The 14,039-nt window shown below is 37.6% G+C and overlaps 1 protein-coding gene across 6 annotated transcripts in view; it reads right to left on the reverse strand.

Moving 5' to 3' along the window:
- The window catches only part of NEK7 (NIMA related kinase 7), a 69,179-nt gene that overhangs the window by 12,966 nt on the left and 42,174 nt on the right, over positions 1–14,039 (reverse strand). For 4 of the 6 annotated variants that reach the window (XM_050977382.1, XM_018912073.3, XM_030226567.2 and 1 more), the window contains 3 exons: positions 12,786–12,893; positions 5,554–5,648; positions 1,027–1,140 (listed from right to left, as the gene is read on the reverse strand). In XM_050977382.1, the coding sequence (XP_050833339.1) occupies positions 1,027–1,140; positions 5,554–5,648; positions 12,786–12,893 (317 nt within the window). Of the gene's footprint in view, positions 1–1,026; positions 1,141–2,494; positions 2,521–5,553; positions 5,649–12,785; positions 12,894–14,039 lie in introns of all 6 variants that reach the window. The other 2 variants (XR_007778057.1, XM_050977383.1) reach the window with 2 other exon arrangements.

A 14,039-nucleotide genomic window follows, 5' to 3' on the forward strand; every position in this document is an offset into this window, starting at 1 on the left:
GTCCAATCACTGTCTGTGAATGCAAGAAAATTTAAGGTTCAGAATTACAACCCCTACTCTATAAATTGTATAACGCTTTCTGTTTATTAAAAGTATTTCAGTGCTTGTGTTTATTTGGGTTTTCAAAGTAATCTTTAATTCATGTAGTCTGAATTCAGTTAGAACTGGTTACTAATAACTGTTCTTTGCTTTACAGCTTCTATCAGTTTGCCCTGTTCTTTTCAAAGTGGGAAAGTATTTCAAAACTGGCATCTCAGAATATTAACAAGCAAGCATTTATATTTTTTCATTTTGTTACACTAAGAAAAATATTTATTTTGTTTGGTTTCTTTTCATTTTAGAGCTTATAAAAGCAAGTACTACCCCTAAAATACACTAATGACAGTAAGAACTGTTAGCTCTCAGCTTAATATAAACACTGCTGAGATTTGCAGGAGTATATTGTTCAAATTCAATTATATTATGTCTGCCTGTATTTCTCTGAAATTTACTCTTAGTCTTGTCAAGAACCACTCCTTGCAAAAGAACTGCTGCTCAATTGTACCCAACAGCACATCCCAGCTTTATAATGCAAACAAATGGGACCTGAACAATTTGTTTTTACTACTGAGTTACATTATATCTATTTTAATGCAGGCCCCTAGAGGAACAGGGCCAGTGCACTAATTTACTGTGCAACATAAAGGTGTATAGTTGTGTTTTTAGAAAAACACCCTACAGATGTAAAGTTCTATCCCATCCTGGCATGTGGAACATATCATTGTGCATTCTGGGAAAGCACTGTCATCCTCGCAAAGAAGCCCAATGAAATTAGGAATCTAACAGTGTGACGTTTCCATCATTAATACCCTCAAATATAAATCATGAGACTTGTTTTGACAGCAACATTTGAGTGAGTTCAACAAGCAAACACTTATAGGCATAATCTGCAAATAACATAAAATCACACAAGTTCATTTACTTCCCTGGAAGCGTGCCAGCTTACATAAACTGGGGATCCAGCCCATGAAAAGGAAAATTACTTACTTCCTCTGAATAGTGATCTGAAGGGAGAGGTGGGTAGTCACACTGTTCTATCTTCTTGCACAGAGAGTACAAGTTCATTTTATCACCATAAAAGGGACTCTGCAGTGCAGCCATCTGTTTAAAGAAAATGTACAGTTTTCTTTTGCGTTTTTAAGTAAAGCTGTTTTGCCATAAAACCTGTAATAGTAACAAATCAAAAGTGATTCTTTAATGACTCTCAATGCTCTGCTTAGAGGGAGCCCCGCAGTAATGAAAACAGAAGTTCCAAAACTATTCCTGTAACCACTGTATGTACTTACTCTATGTCATACAACCATAGCTGTCACCATCCTTACAGTGCAGTATCTGAATTGCACACTGTTGGGGTTTTATTAATAGACTATGAGGGGAAATTCAATGGTTTACAATATTACTGAGAGTGGAGGGTCTTTGCACCATAAGGGACACCAAAAAAATCCAAACCTGTACTTTTCCTCGGAAGACCTTTTCTAAGAAAACACGGAACTTAGAGGAAAACATTATCTAACCTAAAGCAATGCATTGTGTAGGTAACAGTAGATAATGGTAGCAGATTTTGTAACCTCCCATAGCCATGACACTTGACTTCAATGTAATTGGGGGTTTTGAAAGCAAGAAAAAACTATCATCTATACTTCCAAAATCTCAGATCCTAAATCTTCGTAATTCAGGATGTTATTCAAAAATACTTTAAAAAAAAAACCAACCCAAACTTCCATCAGCAGCACAGAAGCAGCACCTATGGCAATAATCTACAATTACAATACAAAACTAAGAAAATCTGTTGCAGAGCACTTATGTAATTGATCAGCTTAAAACCAGCATTAATAAACCTACCCTTTATTTCCAGACAATGTTACAACTTGACATTTGAGATGGAAACAAATGCTATGGCTAGCTGGATTAGAAATTTAAAAATTCATTTAAAATCTCTCCATTCTGTTCCAAGCCTAAGAAATCTTTTAACTGCAGCAGCACGAATGCTGCTCTGAGTGCAGAGCTGCCCCAAAGTCAGTCACCCTTTTCTACATGTGCTAATAAGTTTGATTTTGGAAGGACAATGTGTACATTCCCCAGACAGGCAGAGTGTGTGTGAAACACGCTAGTCCATGCTGTGCTACTCAGTGAGCTTCAGCAGGGACAGGACAAGCTGAAAATGGCTCTCATCTGTCTTGTGGTCTTCCAGATAGAAGTTTAACTCTTTCATGTCTAAGCATCAATATCACCGGAAGAAATGTATGAAAGGAATTAGCAAAATTCCCTTCTATTTATTTGATCTCTCATTAATTTGCTCTCAAATAGTTCAGTACTTTTTCATATTACCTTCAACTAAGAATAAAAAATTTAAAGCTCCCAAAACAATTATTATGCTGCAGCTCCATCCTACACTCCTCCCAATCTGTATTACTAAGATAATGTTTATTTTTGTATTTATGACATTGTCTCTTACCTTAAAAAGAATGTTAAAAATGCAAGCTGAAGACCAAAAAAGGAAAGAAGAAAAAAAAAAAAGAAAAAAAGAAAAATCAACTGCAGGGTTTGTACGCATGCAGAAATTCTAAATAAATTCACAGATACTCATTTTCATACTCTAGGTGTTCATTAAAAAGTACTTTTGTTTGAATGCTGCCGAGTGTTAAAAAAATTCTGAAAGTCCCCTAAGGAGTTAAAACAGGAATACTATATTTTCATGCATCTCCTGCTTTGACAGATGAAAAATGTCAACTGTCCTGTTTTTATTTTCAAGCTTTTGCACTATTCATCTGGTTCATTAGTGCATCTCGCTGCTGCCCCTGACAGCTGCTCGCCCTCTCCTCCCAGCAGCTGAATTTTTCAGGCTAATTTGATCCTCCACACTGAGACGATCGCTAGAATGATTGACTTGCTCCCTGACCTCCAGGGTCTGACTTTGCTGATTAGTATTCTGGGGGTGTCTGAGGGACGAAAGCCCACTGTCTGTCTTCAGGGCTGGTGGCAGCTCGCTCTCTCTCTTTTTTTTTCCCCCTTTCTTTTTTTTTTTTTTTTTTTTTTTGAACTGTAAGCCACCAACCTACAACCCTGTAAGGATGCAATTGCTACGATGAACAATAAAAGGAAATGTGTAAGACCTACTTTTCCATGTAAAGGTCCATGTAGCAAAAGCACAGCATCTTGATTTTAATTAGTAAAGTCTACTTTGTTGCATATCAATTAAAACTCCACTGGTAGTGTTTTTGAGGTTACAGAAATACCTGGGGCTCTAAAAAATTCAGACTTTAAAACATACTTCTGCAAAATCTTATTGGCCACACAGTTAGCATTGAATAATAGATTGTTATATACACGAGAAATAATTTTTTAAAAAAAGTTAGTTTAAACCTAGATTAAAATGTAACTGAAGAGTTTAGTGGCAATTAGGCATTTACTGAAATGTGATAAACTTGCCATAGCTTTTTTCCAATTAAGCTGGAGACAATCCAGAGTACATATGAACACACATCACCATGAAATCAACACAATAAACATGCTAAAATGCAGGCAATAGACAAATCATAAAAAGACAGCACAAAAGTGCACAGATTAAAAAAACACCATTTAGTCCACACAAGTCTTGAAGAACTTTAAGAAACCACCTTCCAATAATTAAGAAAAAACACTAAGTCAGAAAAATTCTGAGCATATATTTTGAATTTGCTATAACTGAAATTTCAAAATTAGAGATAAATTCTCAAGATAAACTTGCAAAACAAAACAAGAAAACCCACCACAAATATCTGGTATGTTGCAGAATCAACTAAATGCACTTCTAAAAGAAATTAAAAGCTATAGTTGAAGATAATGGCCAATACTGTAGCTACATATCAACAAAAAGGGTCTTAATAATTATTTTATTCTTGCAATAAAGAAAACAAACACTACCCATATCAGCTTAAATAGCACCCTGGTAAAACCCCTAAAATCAAAGGAGAATGGTGTTTCAAGATGCTGAGTTAATCAATGGAACTAAGTTATTTAGGTATTTTGGGATTATCCACCACATCAAAGAAAAATGTAATATTCACATAGGTGTTTAATATAGTCTACCAGCATTAAGGCAGCAAGCTTAAAAAATTCTTTAGAAAAGTAATATTGATTTAAATCCAGCAATTTAATTTCATATAACATAAAAGAAAAATTAACCTTAAACTGTGGGGGTTTTACATAACAGTAATTCAAAGGTTTTATTTGTTTATTTCCAGATTTTAAAGAATCCTCAAGTAAACCAACCAGAGGCAAAGAAATAGTAATACTGAAAAATGCTCATCTACCTTAGGGCTTGCACAAGTGTACAAAGCAGAGCACTGAAATTCAAGGCTGCTCCTATGGTTGGTATTGAGGAATCCCAATACAGGATTAAGTTTTAGTTCAGGATTCAAACTTCTAGGTAGCTGCCAGCAGCTGGACTTCCTTCCTTGAATGATCCCCAATATTTAAAGCAACAGCTATACAAACATCTGTAAGCTGCAGACCTGCAGCATAGCTTTTCATCCTTTTAATATTCAAAGCAACATGTCAGTGATAGAAAGTAAACAAATATTACTGGAGATGATTCACCTGGCAGCAACATCCAAACCTCAACAGGCTGCCAGTGTCTTCTACACAGTCCTAAAATAAACAAGGAGGTGCTGATACTGCTGAGTGTGTGTTAAATGAGTTCTGCTGACCCACTGAGGCAGGTGGCTTGTAGGTAAACAAAAAATGACTTGAGTAGATTTGTTTCTACCTGGAACATGACTGGGGAGACTTCACTGCCAGTGCTGATGGAACCACTTTTCCCCCAGCATCATTCAACACAAATGTTACTTCTTCTAATCAGAAAATTATATGCAAAGAACTTGGAAGATATGTTTTAGAAGCCTACCTGTTCTTCATACCTTCACTTGCCTCAATTTCAATGAGCCCTGTACCTTTATTTTCTCAAAATATAGAAGTATTTAAAATTATGTGTCACCTACCAATCTCAACTGTACCAACAGAGAAACTAAACAACTGCAGTTTAGCCATCACAGGAGAATAACAGAAAAGTTACATGTGTGTGCAGCAGTTGTTAAACTGAGAATTCATCCAAGCTAGTAGCAGTTGGTACAGTAAATTTTTTTCATCATTTTACTTAGGTTTAAAGTCATTAGAAAAATAAGAAATTTGTATTAAAGTATCTATATTGCAGTTTTTGAAAGTATTACTTACATATTCAAATCAGTCCTACTACTTCTCAATGCATTTATTAACAAAACCATATAACCATCATAGGCCATGAAAACACCTAGAACAATTTTACATGTGCTTGCTATTATCCATTTACTAATCCTTCAGTCACACCCAATCTTCAAAAAATTGCAGTAAAAGCTTTGTAGGAAGCCCATTTTAAAGCAAGTTCAGGTAAAACACAAATAAAAGTATTTCACATGCTTAAGTTATGTAAGGGGAGGAGGGCAGAGGAAGGGGGAAGTGCAAGAGTGTTAGTAAGTTCACTGTGTGTATCAGCATTACCTCATAGAGCAGACAGCCTAGAGACCAGATGTCAGACTTGAAGTTGTAACCATTTTCATGTATTCTCTCTGGAGACATATAATAAGGTGTACCAACTGCAAAAAACCACAAGTATTTCAGAATGAAAATTTCTGTTGTTATGCAGTAGTTAAATTACTGTTTTCCCAGTAAAAGAATATTTTTCATCTTTCTCATTTTGCTACACTTAAAACTTCACCTCATACTTCGGATACTTCAGTTTGACAAAAATACACAAATCGGTATCTATCTATTTCATCCAATGCAGCTTTATTTTCACTGCTCATTACCAGAGCTTTGCAGTTGTAGAACACTTCCAAATTTTGCTTTTAAGGAACCTCATAAGTAATTTCTTTCCCCTGAAGAGAACCAAGAGCAGGTACTACACACACACACACACACATAGACACACACACACACCCCTGCTACTTCTCCAAACTGTTATGGCTCTGGCTAGAAACAACACTAGAAGTTCTCTGACATGGGCTGAATTTTTTGTTTCACGAGTTCTGCTCTTCCTTTGAGAATATATAAATCTGAAAAAGCTGGTTCTGGAACTAAAAAACACAGGCTGAAATTAAAGCTGAGCCTGAGATTCAGGCCCTTCAGAGATGAGGGCAGGAAAACAAGCCCAGCAGAAGCTGAGGTTCCTAAGTGCAACTCAGCCACCAGCTGGAGCAGGAAATTCCACAAGGGCTTTGCAGCTCCCAAACCTGTGCCTGTCCCAGCTTAATCCTGCTTCAGAGCTGTGGGTTCTGGATATGTCTGCTCTTGAAAAGCAGCATTTATTAGGACTGTCCCAGAGTAAATTTATGTTGGATACTCTGGAACATCTCTCCCCTTGATTTTAATCAAACCCTACCCATCTGTGTCACAAGTTACTTGGAACAGAGAAATACTGAGAGATGTTTCAGCTCTATAAAAATGTTATTACAATGAAGTAGCTGAGTGATGGTTTCATGTATGACAGAGCAATAAGAAGTTATGGAAAACAATGGTAATGGCAATTTTAGTGCATTGTTTCTGAACTTTCTCCCTGTATCCACCAAAATGACTGCCTAGCAGCAAAAAAAGGCACAGATCTATACAGATTTTTATTTTGATTTTTTTGGAATATTTTCTTAAGCACTGAATCCTGATGATGAAAACCAGCTGATTTCTGTCAATTCAAGTTGATTTGATTTTGAAACCAAACATCTTGCAACACCATCAGTGATTAAAATCAGCAATCTTTCATTTTTGTTCTTTGTGGTATGACCCTCACATAGTATTGTAACACAAGGATCTGGTTTCACTTCTGCTCTTTTAAACAGACAAGGCTAATTCAGAATTGATCTCTGTATGAAACTGAAGACACAGATACAGTGAATATATAAGTATTTCTATATCTGAATAATCAGGTTAAATAGCTTTAAGCAATCAGATAGATAATTTTACTCTAATAATTTCCAAAAGTTAAGGGGTTTGTTTTGACAATGTGCCCTGCCTTTAAGAAATGCTGCATGTCAAACTATGTCTTAAGGAAGTAAGGAGGAGGGAGAATGACTTTCCTACCTGAAGGGCCCAGCTCAGATAGGGAAACCCAGAACCACCTATCTCAGGTCAGGCACTGCTGCCGAAACCCATCATTTCACCTGATCTGCTCCTTGGCAAACAAAGTTGAAAACCCACATAAACTGCTTCTGTAACAGACAGGCAAAGACAGAGGTCCCCATGTGGTATCCTCCAATGGTTTTAGCCCTCTAAACATGCTGGGGGAGGTTTCCAGCTCTGGGAAAGCTGAGAGTGGCAGAGCCCCTGTCCCTCAGCACTGGGCTGAGCACTCCATGCACCTCTGAACTAACAATGGTAACAGCTTAAAAGGAGAAAGGCTGGGGAAAGGCAACTCAAGAGCGTAGTGTGGGAAACATTTACTCTCTCAGGATGTTTGCATCCACCCACAACAGAGAATGGTCTTTTCCCTGTAAAACAATAGACAGGCAGATGGGTAGACCACAATGCCAAAATAACTACCAAAATATCCAGAAGCAACTCTGTTTTCTAATGTATCAATATTAGTATTTTAATGGGCACTTAATGACAGATATCTTCAGATTAGAACTGCAACTAAGCATTTGGAATGACACAGGTTTCATATTTTTATTATCTTACTGTTTTATTTCCCTCTTCAATTTTTTTTTAACACCCCAACAACTAGTGAGCTTGGACACGTCTGAAAAATTTCAGCTGCATTTTGTATCCATTATTTAAAGCACTGGTTTAGTAAATTCTGATGCTTTGTTGGCAGAATTCATCTAACAACAGAAATAAGTTTAATAGTGATGTGTTTGCTCACTGGCTGCAGCAGCAGTGCCTCTGCTGCTCTGAGGTATCACACAAGTGGCTGGCAGTGAGTAATGTGCCAGAAAGAGGCTTCACAGAATCCACAGGGGGCAGCTGAAAACACTGAGGTTTGAAGGTTCATAGTCTACCAAAAGCAAAGGTAATTTTAACCAGTAGCTCTGGGAAGCCTGCTGATACATTAGGGGTCTGATATGACCGTGAAAGATTGATGATAGTGAAAAGCAAGAACAAATGTTCCCATTTTACAGCGTTTAGCCTAGTGTAACACCTCCACTGCAATAGAACCTGCAGCCCCCAATGGCCAACTAGTGAGAGGAATTGAAATTAGTTCTTTTACTCATGGAATCACACAAACAAACTGAAGATTCAGACATCATTACTACTTGTAACCTGTTTTTAACAGAACATGACACTAAAGATTCATTATTCTGACATTCAGGAACTACTGAAAGCATTGCAATGATCCTTTTAGCACAGTGAGCACTCTCAGGACATAGCTGCGCTGCTGGTAAGCAACTACCAGTGTGATTCTATGTTTTATTTCCTTCCAGGATATTTTTTTACTATTAAGTGAAATACAGCATTCCAGTAGTATAGAGATATGCAACTTCTTCAATTTCTTTACTCATCTGAAGACACAGAAGTGGGATAATACAAGAAAATGAGCTAAATCATTGAGGTGCCTGCATTTTTAAGAACAAAATCAGTAACTTCAGTGGTTTGCTTGCTGCATTTGCAGACCTGTGATAACCAGCAAGTCTGAACAGTAAACTCCTTGAAAATGGTCTGTGTCAAATACAGTGTCTCCTCAGGATCTGCTGCTGCTCTGGAGCTCCCTCCCTCTAAAGATGCTGCAGATCACAAAGTGTTGGTTCTTTATGCAAGCTTCCCCTTCCTGACACAGGGAATAGACATAATGAAATTGGAGTTAATATTGAGCAGGGAGCTGATCTGAAGGATCAGAGGCAAAGAATTATTACATAAAAGAGAGTTATGATATCAACAGTCCATCTTACTACCTGGATAAATGTACAACTCACAATGCATCTGAGTAAAGTTAAACAAGTGCATCAAGGAGTGGAATGAAATATACTAAGTTCTGAAATAGTTACTAGCTCTAAAAGCTATCAAGAACTTTTAGGCTGGGAGAAAAATGTGCCTGGTAAATGTTAAATCTACTTATACAAAACAATGCAGTGGTTTATTCAGGACAGGTTTAACAGACCATAGTTTTAAAAATGGCCACATAACCATTACTGATATTTCATGCACTGGCATACATGGCTATCAGAATTCAGGAAGGGGGCTAAATAAGCCAAATTTCAGTAACCAAAAGACATAAACTGTCAATGACTCAGTGTCCATAAGACCACAGCAATTCTGTAATATAGAGTTCAATACAACATGCTTAACAAGATGAATGTGGATGCTTAAGACAGACAAACCACATCACAAACCAGCAGCTTAGAGGTCCTTTCCAACCCTACTGGTTCTATAATGTTCAGGGTTTTGGACTTATTTAATATAGCTATAGGAAATGTCTAAGTCAAAATACTGCAAAATACTTATCCAAAGTAACTCTCCAACCTAGCCCACAATGTGCAGTCCTTCTACAGAAGTCAATCTATAAATATCTTGAGTTATTCTGTAACAACACAATCATTTCTCTTCAGCTTTCAAACTACTGTAAGAGATCTCATGTTTCTGTTCATAAAATACAGGAGCTATTTTAACACAGCTTCCTTGATGACTGCAGTGACTCAGCTGCAGATTTCCCTGCCAGCATTACTGTACACTGAGGGTGCAGGTTCTGAGTATGGTTGGGTATCTCAGTGAAATTTATTCTATTCACAGAATGGTGCTGCAAACCACCACCTCAGCACACCCTCTACTGCATTAGAGACCCATATGGGAGAGGAGAGGAGAATATCTGCACACATTTTCACAAGGTATTTTATTCTCCAGAACCTGAGTGAGTTTATAGTCAAACCCCTCACATAACATAGGCTGTGCTGGGGACAGCAGTATCACAGAAATGACAGAAATTGTCAAAACACAGAAGACCAGAATTCCATGCAGATGATTCTCTACATTTGAGCATTTTAAGAAGATTGCAGATCTGCTCCTTTGCCCTGTAAGAAGGGATCCCTGTGCTGGTAGCAGTGCCTGCCTGGACAGCACACTGCAGCCTCACAGCACAGCCACACCACAGAGATCAAGTGATTCTTTTTGTAACTGAAATATGAAAAGACTTATATTTACATCCACTGAATGGCTAACAAAGAAAAAAAACACATATCCATGAGCTGGCCTTAGAACTGCCATTTCACCAGAGAGCATAAGGCCTGGCATTGAGCCATTAAAACAAGAGCAGCAAGAAAACCCTAACAGAGCTGTAGGGAAAGGAGTAGGAAGTCTTTGTTGGATCATATTCCCCTTTCTAATATAAAGTCTTCTGAAAACAAGACATTTTGTCAAGTTTGTATCAAATCAACAATAACAAATGCCTCCATTTCCTCTGCCCTTTTGGCAGAAATGTTTTCCATTTCCAAAAAGATATAGGCATGACAACAGTAAATTATTGATAAAGCTGTATAGAAAGAGTTAAGAACATGAAAAAACCCTGTCCAGTGCAATTTTTTCATTTGTTTCAAATGGACTATCAGTAAAGATTCTAATTAAATCAGTATTATTCATAATTAGCAGTTAGAAGCTGTAGCTAATTAAAATTTTAGTACATTTCTTTATCTCTGAAAGCCTGAATCTAGTTTGCTACTGAAATTTTTATAAAGCCTGTAAACAAGTATAAATTGCTACACATATGTTTGCAATTTACTAGGTTATGTGCACCAAAGGTTTATGGAATCATAAAAAGATACAACTTTGAAAGAAATTTCAAGAAAACCAGCATCAGAAACTGCAGAAGAAATCAATTTAAGAAGTGGTCTCTGCTAGTGAAGACAAATAAGAAAGGCTAGAGAGGACACTGACTAAGTTAACAGCTGACACAAACCTTTTTTCTAGGCTGAATTCTTACATTAGGCCATAATTAGGAGGGAAATGGGAAAAAAAGAGACGGGGAAAAAAGAAAATAGAAAATAACAACTCCTCTACCAAGACACAGCCACCAACAAAAGAAACAAAGCTGCCATGCTATCCTCCCCTCCTTCCCCACTCTCTGGATGATTCTTGGATCTGTAAAAGATGAGCTTTAAAGGGCTCAGGGGTATTACACTGTTTTTAAATCTGGCAGAGTCTTCAGCTTTTTTTAATTTCCAGCTCAGCCTTCACAACAATTCCCCTGCCAGGAGCCAAAATAATCCTGAGTTGAGGCAGTCTGCTCCTCTTCAACTTCCTGGCTTGTGCCTCAGAATGCAGGTCTGCTCTCCCACCCTCACTGCTGACCTCTGCCCTATTCCTGTGCTCTAACTCCTCAGATTAGAATTTCCAGTTCCCTCTTCACAGCCTCCTTCCATCTGCAGGCAGGAGCACAGCCCACCTGCAAGAACCCAACCCAGCCTCTCCACAGTGCTGCCAGAGAAGGCCACTGGCTTCCAAAGGCAGCAGGAACAGCAGCACTTTGGGTGCCCCCCTGTGAGAGCAGCAGATCTTCAGTGTGACATGTGAGTGACCCTCAGTGTGGAAGCCCAGCCCATTTCCAGCCTGGGCCCTGCACTCCTCTCCTCAGTCTCCTGCTAATGCAGGGCTGCACTCTGCATCTGGGGCTCCTATCAGCACCTCACCAGTGACTCATGGGTTTGACTTTGCCAGTCTGCACCAAACATGGGAAAAACTGGCAGGCACAAAGGAGTGACCAAAGGCTTTTTGGAGGACAGGGAAGTAAGGAGTATCAAAAGTTTCCCATCCAAGATATTATATATCTGGCCATTAACACATGAATCACTCCTACCTCAAACGTGGTACAAACATGTAATCAATGAACAGGCTTGAGTTCACAGCAACCACCAAACACAGACACTTCAGAGAGGGAAAAGAATGTTTTTGTGTCTAAAAAACCCCAACTTAACATTATTATGAATATTATTTCCTACATTTCTCTTTAAAGAAGATGTTACTCTATTTACAAGGTTTTTCCTCTTCTACAGAGATCCTCTTAGATTCTGTCATTCATCTGTTACCTACTTTTAAACTTAAAATATATGCCAAATATTTAACTTTTGTTCTTTAAAGGCCTCTTAATCATCCTAGCATTCACATGTTACTTAAAAGATGCAAATAACATGAAAATGTTGTTTGGACAGAGATAATACTGCTAGTTTTGTGTGCTAGCAAAGAATAAACTGACCATTTCAGAAAACTTGCCAAACCGAAAAATAGAAAAAAAGCTATCTGTGAATTGCTTCTTTGTTAATTCTGACCTCCCCTCAACTACTTAAGCTAACATTGAGAAATGTAACCTTAAAAAATGGAAGCTCCTCTGAGAGCCCTCTGAAGCCATGTAACCAAGAGGTCATTAGTGCTACTCATGCAGGCACACAGAATTATAAGATTCCTCCCAACACTGAATAAAGTTCAAGTCAATTTTTTAAAAATGCATCCATATTACCACCTTATTTTTTCCTAACATTTCTAGGTAACACTATTGTCTTAAAGACTTACTCAGAGGTAGAAATGTACACTAAATTATGCAAACAGAGGAGGGAAAATACCCAAGGTATGCTGAAAGTAATACCTCAGTGTTACAGTGTTTCTGTATTTGTCCACGGTGCTGACCTTTAATATTTTTATTATTACTTAATAATATCTTTAGCTGGTCCTAAACCTTTTCTTCTTCCTCCTGAGAGGGCACAGTATTTCCACCGTGTAAAATACTCTACCTGTCCAACATCTATACCTCAGAGAAAGCTCACCTAAAGAATGTGCAGCTGTGGTTTTGGAGCTGAAAAATCGACCAAGTCCAAGGTCCCCCAGCTTTACTACTCCTGTAGCTGTAATGAACACATTGGCTGGCTTTATATCTGGAAGAAAAATAAATTAAAAAATTTAAAAGTCACAGTGAGGTTGCAAGAAAAGCTACACTTCTATTAACAACAGACCCAAAGAGGATTTTATTTACAGGTAATAATGGTAAAATTTGACAGTGCATTCAGAAAGAATGGGTCCAGAAGGTAAAATTTCAAATCCACTATTTTAACAGTACAACCATCACTCAAGCAAAGAAAACCAAGAGCCATGGAAAGTATTTTTTTCAAAAAACAAGCAAACAAAAAAAACCACACCCCCAAGGTCCAGAAGCATATACAGGGGAGTTCATTACTACCTTACATAAGCTACATAGAGAGACTTACATTAGAACTAGAGAACCTCTTTTGTTATGTCTTAAGCAACAGCCTAAATATGTTTTCAAGAACTGTACAGCATTTTTCATCACTTTTGCTGATCAAATTACCCACAGTGGCATAACATCATTTATTTGAAATAGATTACTGGTTCTCTATAAGAGCAGGCATTAAAAAAGAAGCGAGTTTACTCAGGAGAATGGTTATTTGAACTCATCAACAGAATTGGGCTAATCAAGTAGAAACAAAGAAAAATAATGATGTATACCCCAGACAGTTATTTTTCACAAGTAATATCCAGTTTAAGTTTTAATCCAATCCCTTAGAGACAACAGAAGAGACTCTTATTCTAGGATTTCTAACAAGATACCTACCTTGTTAGTCTCCTAAATAAACTGACCTGTTATTTGTTTGGCAAGGGAGTTTAGCTCTTACTGTGCTGGAGAGCAATCCACCCTAGCCTTAAACTTACACAAATCAGTTCACTTTGATAAGAGGGGATTACAGTTTGCATAAGATACAGACACGGTAAAAGGAATGGTTAATAACCCTTCAAACACCAGCATTTTCAGGTTTCCAGTGAAAAAGTTACAAAATCTTACAAGCTTTAGAGGAAGACAGAAGCAATTATGTTCTCCTGCTACCTGACCCAGTTTTCAGGAGTTTGGATAAACCTTTGTGTAATAATCCAACACAGATATAGCTCAATTTAAAAATAGCTTTAATTGCCATCACTTTTGGCATGTAACCATGGAATCACTAGATTTGCCATAGGTTTGCCAGAAGCTCTGACCTTAGTACTTCAGTTTAAGGAACTTAAATCCT

This window comes from Serinus canaria, chromosome 8, assembly GCF_022539315.1.
Source record: "Serinus canaria isolate serCan28SL12 chromosome 8, serCan2020, whole genome shotgun sequence".
NCBI classification, from domain to species: Eukaryota; Metazoa; Chordata; class Aves; order Passeriformes; family Fringillidae; genus Serinus; species Serinus canaria.